Consider the following 18,110-nt stretch of genomic DNA (forward strand, 5'->3'; position numbering starts at 1 on the left):
GCCTACAGAACTAGACTGAGAGACCATTTAAAGGCCTTTGCAGGTGTTTTGAGTTAATTAGCTGATTAGATTGTGGCACCAGGTGTCTTCAATATTGAACCTTTTCACAATATTTTAATTTTCTGAGATACTGAAGTTGGGATTTTCCTTAGTTGTCAGTTATAATCATCAAAATTAAGATAAATAAACATTTGAAATATATATCAGTCTGTGTGTAATGAATGAATATAATATACAAGTTTCACTTTTTGAATGGAATTAGTGAAATCAACTTTTTGATATTCTAATTATATGACCAGCACCTGTGTGTGTGTGTGTGTATATATATATACATTTCTTTTTTTACTTTTTGTTTTCTCTGTGAATTTACATTGATTTAGTGATTATTAGTAATTGATCTGGACTATTATGTGCACAGGTTTAACTGTGGTACGGGGGCGGCGCAGATCGTGAGTGACAGCTCCATTGTGATTGGTCAGTGGCACACTGTCACAATATTTAGAGACGGCATGAATGGCTGGCTACGATTGGATAACGACACACCGGTATCAGGCCGTTCTCAGGTATGCATGCCTTAATACACAAACACAGAATACTGTGATATACGCAGTTGATTTTGTGTCATACACTGTATTGAGGACTATAAAATGCGTCTAACAACCTCTTTTCTTTGTCTCGCTCAGGGTCAGTACACTAAAATAACATTCCGCACGCCTTTGTTTTTGGGCGGAGCTCCGAATGCCTATTGGCTGGTGAGGGCGGTGGGGACCAATCGCGGGTTTCAGGGCTGTATGCAGAGTCTGATAGTCAACAGTAAAGCCACCGACATCCGACCCTGGCCTAAAGGAAACGCACTGAGTGGAGCAGACATTGGTTAGTTTGAGGATGACTATAAGCGTCCAAATAGGTTTTGTCTTGAGCTTATCTATTGTTTTCTGATCTTTAAACCTAACAGGTTCTTCATTTTGTCGAATGTTTTGCTAAAAGTATGCGTGTTTATCTTTCTATCGAATAAATGTCACTTGCTTTGCTATTTTGCTATCCTTTAATTTGTACTGGCCCCAAACTTTTTATCTGTAGAGTAGTGATTTTTGGGATCACTGTATATGTGTTCAAAGCATCTTCCTCTCTTCTGTGTGTTTCAGGCGAGTGCAGCAACAGTGTGTGTGAGAAGGTCACCTGTGCTAATGGAGGAATCTGCTTTGCCAACCGAGCGGATGGCTTCATCTGCCTGTGCCCTCTGGGCTACAAGGGCTTCCTCTGTGAGGAGAGTGAGTCACACGCACACACACACACACACATGCTTTGTGGTTGTGATTTTTGCATGTGCAAGCACCACTCACATTTTAACGCTCACATTTATGATTGCTATAAACTAACTTATGTCAAGCCAAGTCAAGTGGTTTTTATTGTCTCTTCTCTCCTGAACCCTTGTGAAAAAGAATATATACTTTAAAAAGAATATACATAAGTGTGAACTGAACTGTTTTTGGACACTTAATTGCATTACGTGCATCACTATAATGCATTAAAACTGTATTATAGTTTAAATTCAACTATTAAATGCAGTTATCTGAACTTTAGAGTGCATTTACAGTACAAGTACAGTAAGTACATCTGTATATGTAATTTCATAATTACTTCTATTGTCTTTGAAATATGGTGTGGTGTATTGTATTGTATTGAATGTACAAGCATTTATGGTAACTAAAATGTACTTTAATGCCATTACTTTTGAAAATTGTGAGTCATTTATTTAAATACATTTAATATTACACTTCTGTAATGATGAAGTTGCAATTTAGTATATTTAAAATATATTTACTTTAAATGTAATTTTAAATAACACACTAGAGTTAAGATTATAATCAAGTATTAGTATTAGTCATCACACTAAAATAATTGTACTTCTTTAAAGTATGACTAAATATTATTAAAACATAATGATTTAAAATGTACTTTAAAGTGAAACTTATAATATATTATTACAAAATGCAGTTTTAAGTTTGCTTAAGTATGTTAAGAAACAGTCATGAAAGTGTACTCTCTTTAAGTGCCCTTTTATTTCACTAATATTTTACTATCTGCAAGTACAATTTATTAAAATATACACATTCAATACCATTAAGCACACTTCTTTTTCACAAGGGAAGAAACGAAACACAATGTCTCTGAAACACCACAGTTCATAAACATAAACATATAATATGACTTACAAGACATAACATGCAGTTCACACAAATGAACAATGACAAATGAAGTAGTAATAATAATAAGTACAATTGTAACTGGACAGTATGATAAACATTTTTACATACACAATAAATACAGACAATATGAAGTTAAGCTCTGAACATTTATCAACACTTTTGTCCGTAAAAGTGTGGCTAGGTCAGAAAGAAGTAATTGCACAATCACAATTTCAGGTTCCAAAATATATATCATATCATATCATATATCATATCAAATATCATATCATATCATATATCATATCATATCATATCATATCATATCATATCATATCATATCATATATATCATATCATATCTCATATCATATATCATCATATCATATATCATCATATCATATCTCATATCATATAATATATAATATCATATTTCATATCATATCTCATATCATATATCATATTATATATCATATCATAACATATCATATATCATATCATATATATCATATATCATATCACATGTCATATCACATCCCATCCACCATCCCATCCCATCCACCATCACAATCACATATGCAAATTTGAACCACCAAACACAACCAGCCCTATTGTGTGTCATCACCTGATTTCATATGAATTTAAAGGAAAATCCTTCTGGTTCCAGGTTTCCTGTTGTCTCTACCGCAGTTTAACGAGAGCATGTTCTCGTACGCCAGCGCCCCCTGGCCTCAGCCGTCCCACAACTACCTTTCCTTCATGGAGTTTGAGGTGACCTTCCAGCCGACCAATCCCGACGGCACGCTGCTCTACACCGATGATGCAGCCAGCCGTGACTTCCTGTCAATCAGCCTGGTGGGCGGATATGTGGAGTTTCGCTTCGACTGCGGCTCGGGTGCCACTGTTATCAGGTTGAGTATAGTGGAACATTTTGAGTCTCTTTCCATTTTAGTAGATGACTGTGAATCCACGCTTGTTAAATATTGTGTAGGACAGGGAACAAAATCTTTGCTTCTGTTAACAGGAGTGAAGAGGCCATCGCTATGGAGGTGTGGCATGAGCTGCGTGTGTCTCGAACAGCAAAAAATGGCATTCTACAGGTAGACAACCAGAGACCAGTGGAAGGCATGGCAGAGGTGAAGAGATTTTTATGTTATTTTTAATCATATACAGTAGCATTTAAAAGTGTGGGGTTGGTACGTTTTTTTAATATTTTGGGAAAAAGTCTTATGTTTACCGAAACAGCATTTATTTAATCAGAAATGCAGTAAAACAGTGATATATAATTTAAAATCTTCTATTTTCTACTGTAAATTATTTTAAAATGTAATTTATTCCTGTGATCAAAGCTGCATTTTCAGCATCATTACTCCAGTCTTCAGTGTCACATGATCCTTCAGAAATCATTCTAATATGATGATTTGCTGATCAAGAAACATTTCTTATTATTATCAATGTTAAAAGCAGTTGTGCTGTGCTTAATATTTTTTATATGGAAACTGTTATACATTTTTTCCACAGGATTATTTGATGAATAGAAAGTTTAAAACTACAGCATTTCTTTGAAATGGAAATCTTTTGTAACATTATAAATGTCTTTACTGCCACTTTTGATCAATTTAATGCATCCTTTCTGAATTAAAAGTATTAGTTTCTGTCAAAAAAGTATATTACTGACCCAAAACGTTTGAATGGTCATGTATTTAGATTTAAAATGAATATATTCATGTTCCTTTACACATTTAGTACCAATGTACTACATTTAGTGCATGATTGACTGAAAACCTTTTAACACTTTTCACTTTGTATGGGCTATTGTGCATCAGTAAAAAAAATCTATTCTATCAGAAATAAATGTATAATACTAGGGATCTGAATGCTTTCTCAGGTCATTTTGTATGCATGTATGTATGTATATGTATGTGTGTATATATATAATATAATATTTGTTATATTCTATATTTATAACAACAAAACACCAATAATAATCTTTCTCTTTTTAGGGTGCATTTACACAGATAAAGTGTAGTTCTCCTCTCTATATTGGAGGAGTTCCTAATTATGATATTACTAAGACGAGTGCTGGCGTCCTGAGACCCTTCAGTGGAACTGTGCAGAAGGTACTGGAGTTTAGACTGTAGAAACGTATGGTAGAAACTAGTTAAAGATAGGAAAAACACCCAAAGCACCCTGACAACCACATAACAACATTAACAAATAATCATGATTTTTAATTAGTTTAAATTCAACTGCAGTTAATTCAATGTGAGACTGAAGATACGTAGTTAGTTAGTTAGTTTTCAATGCTGCAATTAAAATGTAAGCTGCATCAGAATCTGACTGCTTACTACTGTAAAAATGGTAAAATAATTTAAAGTCTTTCCTCCTGACCCAGATCTCTCTGAATGACCGCAGTATAGAGCTGAATCCAGGTCAGGCTTTTGGGGTGAACGTGTTGAACGCAGCTCACCCGTGTGTGGAGAACCCGTGTGCTAATGGGGGAACATGCAGACCGAAGTGGGACGGATACGACTGTGACTGTGCGCTTGGGTATGATGGGAAACACTGTCAGAAAGGTGAGAAAACACACACACACACACACACACACACACACACACACACACACACACACACACACACACACACACACACACACAAGTCTAAAGTATGTGCTCCTGAAGATCTGCCATCCAGGTCTTTAGTTTAACTCCAGTGCGAATCACACAAACCTGAAGCCGCTAATGCAGGGATATATTTTTAGAATGCAATACCTACTGTATATACTACTCATCCATTTACATTTACAGTAATGCATTTGGCAAATGCTCCTTTCCCAAGCGACTTTCGTTGCATTGAAAGTACACATTTTATCGTCCAATTCCATATACTAACATAGCAGGCAAATTTCCTCTGTGCATTAAAGTTAAATGTTATTGTTAACTAAGGGGTTAACTAAAAACTTAAACTGGTCATTGAAATAAAGCTGAAATAATATAAAATATAAATATTAAAATAAAGTTGAAATATAAAAACAAACAAAAAATAGAAATGTTGCCTTGTTGCCAACTAACTTTAAATAAGTTCAAGTACTAAAATGACTAAAAGTAAAGCTGAAATAAAAATTAATTAAAGCTATATAGATAAAAATGATTTTTTAAAAAATGCAAATGCAGACTACTTTGCATTACATACTATTTCACATTATATTATTAGTTAAACTCTGCTGGAAGGCAGATCTCCAGGAGCAGGATTGAGCACTAACTGAACACTTTCCTTCTGTAGTATATAACCAATATTTTGCGTTTGGCTTTAGACTGAGATGTTACTTTGATATTTTTCGCAGACTTCTTCTATAACACTTCAAAATCTTTCTTAAGCTTCTTTTATTCTGTTTTGTGCTCTCACTGTGCAGAATGTGGGAATTATTGCTTAAACAGTAAGTGCTTATGTCTCTCAGATGTCTGCTGTATTTATTATGATGTATGCTGCCATCTAGTGGACGTTAAAGAGCTGTGCACTCTCTGTCTTTTGCTGTATCAGCTGTTACTGAATCTATTGAGATCCCTCAGTTCACTGGACGCAGTTATCTGACATACGACAACAGAGATATCCTCAAAAGGTAGAGTGCTTTTGCTTTTACACCTATAACTGTAGTCAAATCAATATTCTTCACATGAAGTTTCTCTGCAAACATACATCCTAATATAACGGCGTCTGTCTCCGCAGGGTATCAGGTTCCAGAACAAACATGTTCATGCGTTTTAAGAGCACGTCCAAAGATGGTCTTTTACTATGGCGGGGGGACAGTCCAATGAGAGCCAACAGTGACTACTTGTCTCTTGGCCTTCAAGATGGAGCGCTCATTTTCAGGTATAACGAACGACATATCCGCTCATGCTTAGAGTCATGAGATTTTCATGCATTTTTGTAGACTATTTACAATGGAGGATTAAAAGCGTCCTCCTAACATCTCTTGTTTTCCCTACAGTTATAATCTTGGCAGTGGAGCCGCCACTGTGGTCATTAATGGCACATTTAGTGATGGCAAATGGCACAGAGTGAAGGCTGTCAGGTCAGACGTGTGCCATACTGCTTAAAATCATTATTCAGCATGTCTTTCTTTATGGATTGTCATATGTAGAGTAATTTGAGGGAATTTGAAAGGGCTGTATAGCTTTAGAAAGTTTCACCAAGCCTTTATGTTTGTCTCTGTTTGAAGGGATGGACAGTCTGGTAAACTAACTGTCGACGATTACGGAGCTAAAACAGGCAGATCTCCTGGTAAGATGAGACAGCTGAACATCAACGGCGACCTTTACATTGGTAAGAAGCAACTCAAGTTAATTGTAACGACGAAGATTAAAAACGGTTAGCATAAAAAGGAAGTTGTGATAGTATTTTCTTCCCTGTTGTGATGTATATCTGAGTGAAACGGCTTCTCGAACAAGAACAAATGTAGGGCGGGACTTAATTTTTATCTATGGAGAATTGATTGGATGTTTGTGGTTTGTTATTGGTGGATCTCATGTGAGTGACAGGTTGCTCCGCCCTCACGGCAGTAAACACATCAAGATATCTTGATTCGAGATTTTTAGAGGAACAAGAGTTTTAAAAAACTAGCGATGTGCATGGATAAATCATTTATAATAAATACTGCAATATTCCTGTAACTAAGTTCGTAAGTATGGGAAGAAGGAGGCGGGAACTGGCGAACATTCAACGTAACTTTAATACCAAAATAAACAAAGAACAAAGCGAAAGTAATGCCGCCAGACCCTCGCGGACGTCTGCCGGCCACACAAACATAATAAAACACAACTTAAAGTCCAGGCCTGGTCCTCTCTCGTCCTTCACGGTAGTCGCTCCTCCTTTTATGCTCCCGGAGCTCCTCTGTGAGGGACTCAAGGCCGGTGCGCCTCCCAGGTGAAGCTCATTAACACTCGCGCCACCGGCCTCGCGCCGTTCCCTCACGGCTCTCGCCCGCCCTGGTCGCCACAATTCCATAAAAACAAGAATTTTCAATTTTGATTTCATGGTGACTTTAATAATGCTGATAATAATGCCATGCAAGATTGTGTATGACATAAATTACACTAACAAAAGTTTTTATTGAAAGAATTTAATTTTTATTCAACAAGGGTGCATTAAAGGCACAATATGTAAGAGTTTTGGATGAAAATATCCCAAAACCACTAGAACAATGTTATAGATTTTGTTGACTTGTATACTTTATACCAAATGTTTCCAAGAATGTTTAAATCCAGAGAAATAAGCAATTTTAACCAGGACACGGACCATGTTTGTGTGTCGTCTGTCAATGACATCATACCTGCGTTACCCTCGATTTCCGGTTTTATTTTGTAGAAACCGTGGAAACACCAAAGACGCTTTAATATTTTATGTGTTTTATTAGACAGGTCCTTAGACCTGTTTGGATACATTAATTGACAGAAAACTAATTGTTATATAGCTCAACACAGTAAGTCTTATTGTTTAAATATAATTTTCTTGATTTACTCGATTTGATTAGCTCATCCATGAACATGATTTCCTCCCAAGTCCCATCGGATTCTTTTCCATTGGCTATGGATGTGAAGACAACACCTCCCATGATTCCGAAAAACACCTTTGTTTCGAATAAGCGACCTCTAGAGGCGAAAAACTACATATCGTGCCTTTAAATTAATCAAAAATGACAGTAAAGACATTTATAATGTTACAAAAGATTTGCATTTCAAATAAATGCTGTTCTTTTGAACTTTCTAAAGAATCCTAAAAAAAATTTACCACGGTTTCCACAAAAACATGAAGCAGCACAACTGTTTGAAATACTGATAATAATCAGAAATGTTTCTTGAGCAGCAAATCATCTCATTAGAAGGACTTCTGAAGGATCATGTGACACTGAAGAGTGCTGAAAATTCAGCTTTGATCACAGGAATAAATTACATTTTAAAATAGATTTGATAGATTTAAATTATAATGATATTTCACAATATTACTGTTTTACTATATTTTTGATCAAATAAATGCAGCCTTGGTGAGCAGAAGACAAAAAATCTTACTGAACGTTTGAACAGCAGTGTATGTGCAGGTATTTGTCTAATTCTGCTGGTGATTTTGATTTCAAATCTTGATTTCACTCTGTCTCTCCAGGTGGGATGAAGGAGATCGCGTTGCACACTAACAGGCAGTACATGCGAGGTTTAGTGGGATGCATTTCTCATTTCACTCTCGCCACGGACTACCATCTGTCTCTGGTGGATGATGCAGCTGATGGCAAGAACATCAACACCTGCACCAACTGAACACCTCAAAAACAACAGATCGCGAACATCAATAACTTTTTGCGACCCAAGAACAACATATTCATGTGTACTCTTCAAAAATAACCACCACAACTTATGAATATCAGGAACAGCAGCTCGCAAATATCACTGACTAAGATAATTAAAGACCCAAACATTAACCTCCATCTGATGAAAAGCATTTATCTTGGTGTGATGAAGATAAAGATTAAAGTGTTTTCTTCTGAATTCTCCATTATACACCAACTGCTGCAATAACAGCCAGAGTTGGAGTTTTTGTTTAGCTTCAGCACGGTCATTGAATTAACTGAAGGGTTTTCAACCATGTAACTGAATCACAGTAAATGTTATCTTATTCCGTAAGTGAGCATGCAGATGTTTGAAGGCAGGATGATCTCAGAGGTTATTTATTCTTTTTGCAATCAAAGCTACAAGTTACATGCTTTTTTTTCAAATCTACGACTTGATAATGAATCGGCAACCAATTCTTGTTCAAACCTAGTCAGGTGCATTTTCGTTATTCTCTTCTAGAGCAATGGTCGGAGCAACTGTATTTTTGTTTATCGTTTGTTTGTTTTTTATATCATTCATTTTTGTATCAGTATTTAGACTGTCGAATTAATAGATGAAGATTCATTCTGATGAATAGAGCTTTTGAAGAGTCAGGCTGTCGTAGAGTAGTAAATGTCTCTCTTCTGAGGTAAATCTTTGCACTGTAAGTTTTTAGGCTGCTAGTGGTGGAAGGACAAAGTGATGTGATTTTTTTTCTTTTGTATCAGAGGCTCTGCCTCTCTTTTCCTTCTAGCTACAAACTTTTATGAATCCCAAAGACTCTTTAGTAGCTACTGTAGCTCTTTATTTTTTACTGTAGCTCTTTATTAAGTTAATGGATGTCTGCAAAAAAAAAGCATCTCTTAATTTTTTCTGCCTTGATGTTTTAAAAGCCTATCATTTTGCCATCAAAAATGTGACTTACTGATTTTATTCATAAAATAAAAAGAATGTCAGACACTGAATTTAACACGGGTGTATCTTTACATTTATTTTAAAGTCAATTAGCAGATGCTATTACAGAGAGTTGTCGAAGCCAAATTATGAATCTTTTCTAAAGAAAGTCAGAACAGTAGATTGGGAGTCTTTAAAACGACATATAGCCTGCCCTACTGTTTTAAAGGTGCCCTAGAATTAAAAATCGAATCTATCTTGGCATAGTTGAATAACAAGAGTTCAGTACATGGAAAAGACATACAGTGAGTCTCAAACTCCATTGTTTCCTCCTTCTTATATAAATCTCATTTGTTTAAAAGACCTCAGAAGAACAGGACAATCTCAACATAACACCGACTGTTATGTAACAGTCGGGATCATTAATATGTACGCCCCCAATATTTGCATATGCCAGCCCATGATTGAGGCATTACACAAGGGCAGAACGTCTGGATGTGCACTGCTGAATAATCAGACTAGGTAAGCAAGCAAGGAAAACAGCGAAAAATGGCAGATGGAGCAATAATAACTGACATGATCCATGATAAAATGATATTTTTAGTGATATTTGTAAACTGTCTTTTTAAATGTTTCGTTAGCATGTTGCTAATGTACTGTTAAATGTGGTTAAAGTTACCATCATGTCTTACTGTATTCAAGGAGACAAGAGCCGTCGCTATTTTCATTATTAAACACTTGCAGTCTGTATAATTCATAAACACAACTTCATTCTTTATAAATCCAACAGTGTAGCATTAGCCAGTTAGCCACAGAGCACAGCCTCAAACTCATTCAGAATCAAATGTAAACATCCAAATAAATACAATACTCACATAATCCGATGTATGCATGCAGCATGCATGACGAACATTTTGTAAAGATCCATTTTGAGGGTTTTATTAGCTGTGTGAACTTTGTTTATGCAATGATAGAGTCGAGAGCTCGAGAGGGGGTGGACAGTGCGAGCAATTAAAGGGGAAGCAGCCTGAATCGGCGCATTTCTAATTATGCCTCAAAATAGGCAGTTAAAAAAATTAATAAAAAAAAAATCTATGGGGTATTTTGAGCTGAAACTTCACAGACACATTCAGGGGACACCTTAGACTTATATTACATCTTGTAAAAAAAACGTTTGATGGCACCTTTAATTATATTAAAACAGTGTTTTAATATTTATTTATTAAACGGATAGTTCCAGTCTTTAATTCTGATTGGTTGAGCCTCATTCAAAGTCACCTGTGAACTCATTACATCAGTATTACTGCGCCACTGCATCTGTGTCAGGGCCAAATGTACATCGACTAAATTAAAGTATGGTCACTTGTCACGTTAGTAAACATTTAAATATCACAAGTAGGCCTATTCTATATGCCAAAACTGTTATGTGTTGTTTCATACGGTGGTGGATAAAAATATGGGATGGGAGGAATAATAAACAAGTCAATGCTTTTGCGTTTTCTCGCAAATATATTGCATTCCCCTGAGAAACTTTGCTTTTGCTCGCAAAACCGCTGTGTTCTTTGACAAATAATTTAGCCTTCCATCTCATTTTTTTTTTCCGTCACCATGTCCCTTTAGTATGGAAGCTTATGGAAGCTTGTTTCCACCACTAAATAAAAAAGGTGATTGCGAATTTTTATCTCACAATTGAGAGATTTTTTCTCAGAATTGCGTGATATAAACTCACAATTGCGAGTTATAAAGTCAGAATTGTGCACTTATATCTCGCAATCCTGACTTTAGATGTAAACTCGCAATTGTGAGATGAAAAAGTCGTAACAACCTTCCATAGAAGCTTGTTTCTGCCACAGAATAAAAAAAAGGATAATTGCAACTTTTTCACACAATTAATTTCACACAATGACTTTTTTTCTCAGAATTCAGAGTTCTAAAGTCAAAACTGTGAGATATAAACTTGCAATTCTGACTTTTTTACCTCGTAATTGCGAGTTTATATCTCGTAATTCTGACTTTTTTTCTCGCAACTCTTAATTGCATGATATAAACTCGCAATTACCTTATTTATTTTTTATTCAGTGGTGGAAACAAGCTTCCATACTTTAGGGACTCCATGTCTAGTTGAAGATTGGTTTACTGTGGCGCAATATACAGTTTGGTTTGTGCTAGGACGAACCTCAAACATTTGTGATTTAGACCAAAATTTCCTGTAAGAAATGGTAAGAAAAGAATAAAATATTTCGAAATACTTTAGAATTAAATATTTATCTCGATTAGTGGCATTTTTTGCTTGATTTAGTCTACATTATTTTACAGTTTTACAGAAAGCTGTTTGCAGAAGTAGCACAAGTGTGTAAAGTACGTCAGAAATGTATGCACGGCATCAGTTTACTGTTGGGAATTTGTCGCGCCTCGCCGCACCCAGTGTAGACAGCATCACTGATTATAATGAGTTCTATTTGCTTTTGTGTCGTGTCGCACTGCTCGCGTCTGGTGTAGACATGGTGTTAGGAAAGAAGATTCAGTGGGGAACTCTTTATGCCAAAAAGGTTCTATGGAGAAACAGGATATTTAATTATTTACTAGTTAAAATGTATGTTTACGTTAATTAATTAAAACTAAAGGGAACCCCTAAAAGGGTTCTATATATATATGAAGCACCTAAAGGAACCATATATTCAACCTTTTCTTAAGAGTGAGATAGTTATGACACACCTGTGGCCAGTTGCATAAACTGCTTAGACTAGTCTTAAAACTAAAGTCATCTATTTTTTCTTCAAGACTGGTACTAACTTTGTAAAGTCAGTTACATAAAAAGGTAGATCAGTCTCATTTGAATCAGAAAAGTAAGACTGATTAGCCCTAACTAACTGCTAGTTGGTCAAACTAGATCTTAAGTCACAGTCTTAACATAGAGGCTAAGTTTATGCAACCGGCCACTGTTCTTTGATATTCAATGTTTATGCCTAAAAAGACATTTTTTTCTTCTTTTCTTTGCCCAGGTTGACACATTTCTCCACATGAAGCTGGCGTTTAAGCCGAACAGGGGATCAGCAAGTAATCAAAACTATTCATTCCAGATAAAAAAATTGCATGACCATTCATCTTGGCCTGAAATAGAAGTAATCCCAAGACAACAAAAGATTACAACATGACCCTGATAGCAAAGTTTAAAGCCATGGTAAATTATACATTATCTAATTTCACTGGGGAATAGATCGCCAGCCATGTGGAGTCAGAGAATTGACCAAGTCATGATCCATTTCCAATACCAAAATACTGCTTTCCAAGAAAATCTGTCCATCCCTCAAGACCAAAAAAAGAAAAAAAAAAGGATAAAAGATTGGGATTTAATTTCAAATTGACAATACAATTTGATTGAAAGCTGATTTTCTGTATGCAATGGGCAGATTTTTTAAGCAATGTTTTGATTTTGCACCTTGCACTCCATTGATCACTTTTCTGTTTGCTTCTGCGGTTTGCATTGGTGGAAATCACATTTCAACCTAACATTCATGTTATATGATGTAATGTCATTGTCCAGTTCATGCACCAATAATCCATCCTTCAAAACATTCTCTTGATTAAATAGACATTTAATTTTATATCAGCCACATTTAAATCATCGTTACATCAAAGCACGATGCTACAGAATGGTGATTTGTTAAAGACAGGCTAAAGAGGCTTACGTCTGCCTGTGTCTGTGTCACTGCTATAGAAACTTCAGATTGCTTTTGTGCATCACGCTGGATTCAGGATCCCTAAAGGTCTCCACTCATCTAAATGAGTTTTCGGCATCCCAATTTGCCTACTTACCCTAAATGCATGTACTGTTTTTATGAAGAAAAAGTAGCCTACATACTTTTGAGTGTGTAGCAGCCAATTTGGGACATGAACTCTTCATAACTGCGTCTTTAACGGACCTAGTTGCAAGTTATATGCATCCTGTCACCGTTTAAACTTCCTTAAATCATCTTTTCACAGTTAAAATCCTCCACGTTCAGTTTCATTTAATTTACTACCGTATCGGAGAGAAATGTTGTAGCATGTTGATCTGCCAGTCGTAGGTCTTTTCATGCATAGACTCTTGTTTGTGTAATGATGCATTTAAAAGTTAATGCCCAAACGTATCTTTATAAGTTTACAATGTTGTTTGCATATGAAGTATAATGGGGATAACGTTGAATAAATATCTTAGATACTGATTATTAATCACTCAAACCTCTTCTCTACTTAACTGTCAGTCTTGCACATCCGCCATGTTTGTAGTTTTTGTCACTTTTTATTCATGATTGTAGTTCTAATCGAATCCTCGTCCATTGAGCAATGAATTGTGATAGCTGTTTGAGTGTGCACTTTGAATTCTAATTGGAATTAATAGCGCATCCAGGTATCTTTGGGATACTTGTTTCAACATAGGCCTACTACTTAGACAATGTTGTCAAAACAATCAATCCCCATTCACATGGATCCATAAAAAATATTAAAATGCTGTATTCTGCTGCCAGGCCTGTAGTTGGCGATGTCACTTTGTAAAGAAACACTATGCGCCTAAATACTGAACACATTATACACATGGACCTGACGTCACCATTTTCACAAATTTGCATTTTTGTATTTTACACTGAGACAATAATGTTATTGTTTTCAAAAACTTGCGCTTTGAAACCCGTGTTCAAAAGTTTGTGCTTTCAGGCCCCCAAAATGCATTAGTTTTCCATTTTTAGTTGAAAACAGCATTGTGTAATAATTTTGAATAGGCTATTTAGGACGGATAGGACTATTTATCAGATTTCTGTTAAGAAACCATACATACATATATAAGTTCGGGCAAAAGATTGTACTCAGAAAGATATTTGAATGTTTTTGATGGTCTCTTCTGCTCACCAAGGCTGCATTTATTTGATCAAAAGTAAAACAGTAGCCTAATATTGTGAAATATTACAATTTAAAGTAGCTGTTTGAATATATTTTAAAGTGTACTTTGTTCTCGACTTTTTATCTTACAATTCTGACTTTTTTTCTCGCAGTTGCGAGGTTGCATCTCTTAATTCTTACTTTTTTTTCTCAGAATTACACGTTTATATCTCACAATCCTGACTTTAGATGTAAACTCACAATTGTGAGATGAAAAGTCGAAATTACCTTAGAAGCTTGTTTCTGCCACAGAACAAAAAAACGATAATTGAGACTTTTTCACACAATTGCGAGAAGTCACATTTCCGAGTTCTAAAGTCAAAATTGCGAGACATAAACCTGCAATTCTGACTTTTTTATTCTGACTTTCCTTCTTGCAATTCTGAATTGCGTGATGTAAACTCACAACTACCTAAGTTTCCATACTTTAGGGACTCCAGTTACATTAAAGGTGCCGTAGAACGTCTTTTCAAAAGATGTAATATAAGTCTAAGGTGTCCCCTGAATGTGTCTGTGAAGTTTCAGCTCAAAATACCCCATAGATGTTTTTTTAAATTAATTTTTTTTAACTGCCTATTTTGGGGCATCATTAACTATGCACCGATTCAGGCTGCCCGGCCCCTTTAAATCTCTCGCTCCCTGCCCCTCCCGAGCTCTCGACTATAAGTGCTGTTATACAGTGCATAAACAAAGTTCACACAGCTAATATAACCCTCAAATGGATCTTTACAAGATGTTCGTCATGCATGCTGCATGCATGCTTCGATTCCTGTGAGTATAGTATTTATTTGGATGTTTACATTTGATTCTGAATGAGTTTGAGGCTGTGCTCTGTGGCTAATGGGCTAATGCTACACTGTTGGACAGATTTATAAAGAATGAAGTTGTGTTTATGAATTATACAGTTTAAAACAGTTTAAAAATGAAAATAGCAACGGCTCTTGTCTCCGTGAATACAGTAAGAAACAATGGTAACTTTAACCACATTTAACAGTACATTAGCAACATGCTAACGAAACATTTAGAAAGACAGTTTACAAATATCACTAAAAATATCATGAAATCATGTCAGTTATTATTGCTCCATCTGCCATTTTTCACTATTGTTCTTGCATGCTTACCTAGTCTGATGATTCAGCTGTGCACATCCAGACGTTTTGTTCTTGTCTAATGCTTGAACATGGGCTGGCATATGCAAATATTGGGGTCATACATATTAATGATCCCGACTGTTACATAACGGTGTTATGTTGAGATTCGCCTGTTTTCCGGAGGTCTTTTAAACAAATGAGATTTACATAAGGAGGAGGAAGCAATGGAGTTTGAAACTCAATCATTTGAAATAGAAATCTTCTGTAATATAAATGTCTTTACTGTCACTTTTGATCAATTTAATGCACCCTCGCTGAATAAAAGCTTCATTTCTTACTAAAAATCATATTGACCCCAAACTTTTTTAAGGTAGTGTACATCCATCTAAGTTTATGATGTACGTTTATTTCTAAAAGCACACAAGCATTTTGCTCCCGCAGACCTCATCCTTTCCCATCTCTCAGATTAGTTAGAAGCTCTTATGTTCCAGGTTAGTTGGATTGATTCCTTGATCTATAATATAATCTGCTGGAGGCTGTCGTGTTGCTGTGAGCACGGTTGTCATATCGGCTGAATTAGAGTAATGCTGTTATTGTCAGTGAGGTTTTAGCTAAGATGTAGGATTATGGAGAGAGATATAATCCCACATCTTTCAATCCCACAGCGTGCCGTTGACTGCCGTGGAGAGAACAGAAGAGATGCCTGGATTACGCTGCTAAAGAGATGGATGAACAGAACATGCAGACCAACACACATGGTCTCTTAGGACTAACTATTAAGCTTTTTTTTATTTGCTTTTTGAAGGATAAAACAAGGTGATGACAGTTGAAAGTGTGTTTTGTGCTAAAAATTTTAGCAAAGCTTTGTATTTGTCAGATGTGCAACAACATGGCAAACTTGTTGACAATAAAATAAAGCTTGTCATTGAAATATTATTATTATTTTTTTAGATTCTTGCCTGTGCAGAACTTGCTATGCAGTTGTCTTTGACATTCTTTCTCCAAATTGAATATGTCTACTTTCTTAGTAGTATATGTCAAATATGTCTAGTATTCGTTAGGTGAAAAATACCCTGATGAACTACTGTTTCTGCTGAGATTCTGAAGTGCGCATCCAATGAAATTTTTACTTTCCCATGAGGCCAAGGGAGATACATTACTATATAAATGGCGGAGCACAATGTAGCTGACACCATAGATCACATGACAGTGCCAATATGATGGCATACACATCAGCATACATAGGCTCCTTCCAAGATTGCATACATTTTGAGTAGGTACTTCTTTTAAATAAGTTTGCTACCCTTAAAAAAAAAATAATGTTCTATGTAGTATGAATGTGTGTAATATAAATGTCTAAGCATACTACATTTGCTTCACTGACATTCACAACAACTCTGCTCCCATGGCCTCATGGGATAGTGGTGTACAATGGATGCACATTTCAGAATCTCACCAGACATAGAGGTCATCTGGGTACTTTTGGTCTACTGTTTTATGAATACTATGAATTTGGACATGCTATCCTTTTCATATACTTTTTTTTTTTTGCCCACAGTATATATATATATATATTACATGGAAAAACTAAAAAAAAAAAAATAGAAATATTAAAAAAACGAATAAAAATCATATAAAATCACTAAAAGTAAAATGAAAACTGAAATATAAACACACACACACACACACATATATATATATATATATATATATATATATATATATATATATATATATATATATATATATATATATATATATATATATATATATATATACACACACATATACACATTGTATTTGGTCTGTCTGTGATCAGGTTGCTTTGTCACACTTCTGAAGTTTGACCTCAGGAAACGTTCCTGCTGTTTTTTGACCTCAGCATCATGAATCTCTCCAGCTGTGCATGTTCCAGCCCTCATTCACTCTCTCTCATTCTGAATCTCCTTCTGTCACTCTCACCCTCTGACCTGTTTACAAAACACCTCACATGCATTACAGACCTGATGAACACGGACAGAAAGCACTGTAATCTATCTGTCTCATTTCATTGTCTTGTTTCTTTTTTGTTCAAAATAGGCCAAATGTGCTAGAAATTGGGAATATTGTGAAGGCATAAATAACCAGCTTGATGGATTTCCATAAATTGACGCAATTATTGCAATCGTGGGCTTCTGAGTGGAAGGAAATTTACTGATATTCCAGGAATGCTGGGAATCCCTAGAACTCCAGTACCACTAATGGAAAGAACTGCAATGGGGGCATTTGATCTGTTTAATATCATCTTTGTGACTCATGTGGCTTGTCTTCTCTTCTTCGAGTCCAAAGAGAAGAGAAGAGAATCTGAAATAACTTTTTTTTGTAATAATGTGCTGCTCGTCTGTGAGATGAGCGTGAGATTGCTCTAAAGACACAGAAAAGGATGGGTGGGACAGATGGAGAGAGGGGTGTGTCATGTGATGTGACATGACCAAACTGCTCCGACAAGTAGGTCGCTGTGAGTCCGTCTGCTGCTGTTACTAACAGTGTAACTAAACTCTCTTAGCCTGAGTAGAGACAGACAGAGGTAGTGATGCAGGACACTGAAGACGGAGAACATGCACTCAAGTTTGCTTTGTTGAAGTGTTCTTCTTCAGTTTTTGTATCTTGGTGTTGAGTTTGATG

The 18,110-nt window shown here is 35.8% G+C and overlaps 1 protein-coding gene across 2 annotated transcripts in view; it reads left to right on the top strand.

The window, feature by feature from the left end:
• Positions 1 to 9,500, top strand: part of LOC137034353 (pikachurin) — a 28,597-nt gene extending 19,097 nt beyond the window's left edge. Inside the window, exons 12-24 of one of the 2 annotated variants that reach the window (XM_067407199.1) lie at positions 419 to 563; positions 684 to 873; positions 1,146 to 1,271; positions 2,853 to 3,096; positions 3,210 to 3,321; positions 4,189 to 4,305; positions 4,581 to 4,761; positions 5,598 to 5,621; positions 5,726 to 5,804; positions 5,912 to 6,055; positions 6,174 to 6,257; positions 6,405 to 6,508; positions 8,342 to 9,500. In XM_067407199.1, the coding sequence (XP_067263300.1) occupies positions 419 to 563; positions 684 to 873; positions 1,146 to 1,271; positions 2,853 to 3,096; positions 3,210 to 3,321; positions 4,189 to 4,305; positions 4,581 to 4,761; positions 5,598 to 5,621; positions 5,726 to 5,804; positions 5,912 to 6,055; positions 6,174 to 6,257; positions 6,405 to 6,508; positions 8,342 to 8,493 (1,702 nt within the window). In that variant the 3' untranslated portion in view covers positions 8,494 to 9,500. Of the gene's footprint in view, positions 1 to 418; positions 564 to 683; positions 874 to 1,145; positions 1,272 to 2,852; positions 3,322 to 4,188; positions 4,306 to 4,580; positions 4,762 to 5,597; positions 5,622 to 5,725; positions 5,805 to 5,911; positions 6,056 to 6,173; positions 6,258 to 6,404; positions 6,509 to 8,341 lie in introns of those variants that run through there. The other variant, XM_067407200.1, reaches the window with a different exon arrangement.
• The last annotated feature ends 8,610 nt before the right edge of the window (positions 9,501 to 18,110 follow it).

Source organism: Chanodichthys erythropterus, chromosome 13, assembly GCF_024489055.1.
Source record: "Chanodichthys erythropterus isolate Z2021 chromosome 13, ASM2448905v1, whole genome shotgun sequence".
Lineage (NCBI taxonomy): Eukaryota > Metazoa > Chordata > Actinopteri > Cypriniformes > Xenocyprididae > Chanodichthys > Chanodichthys erythropterus.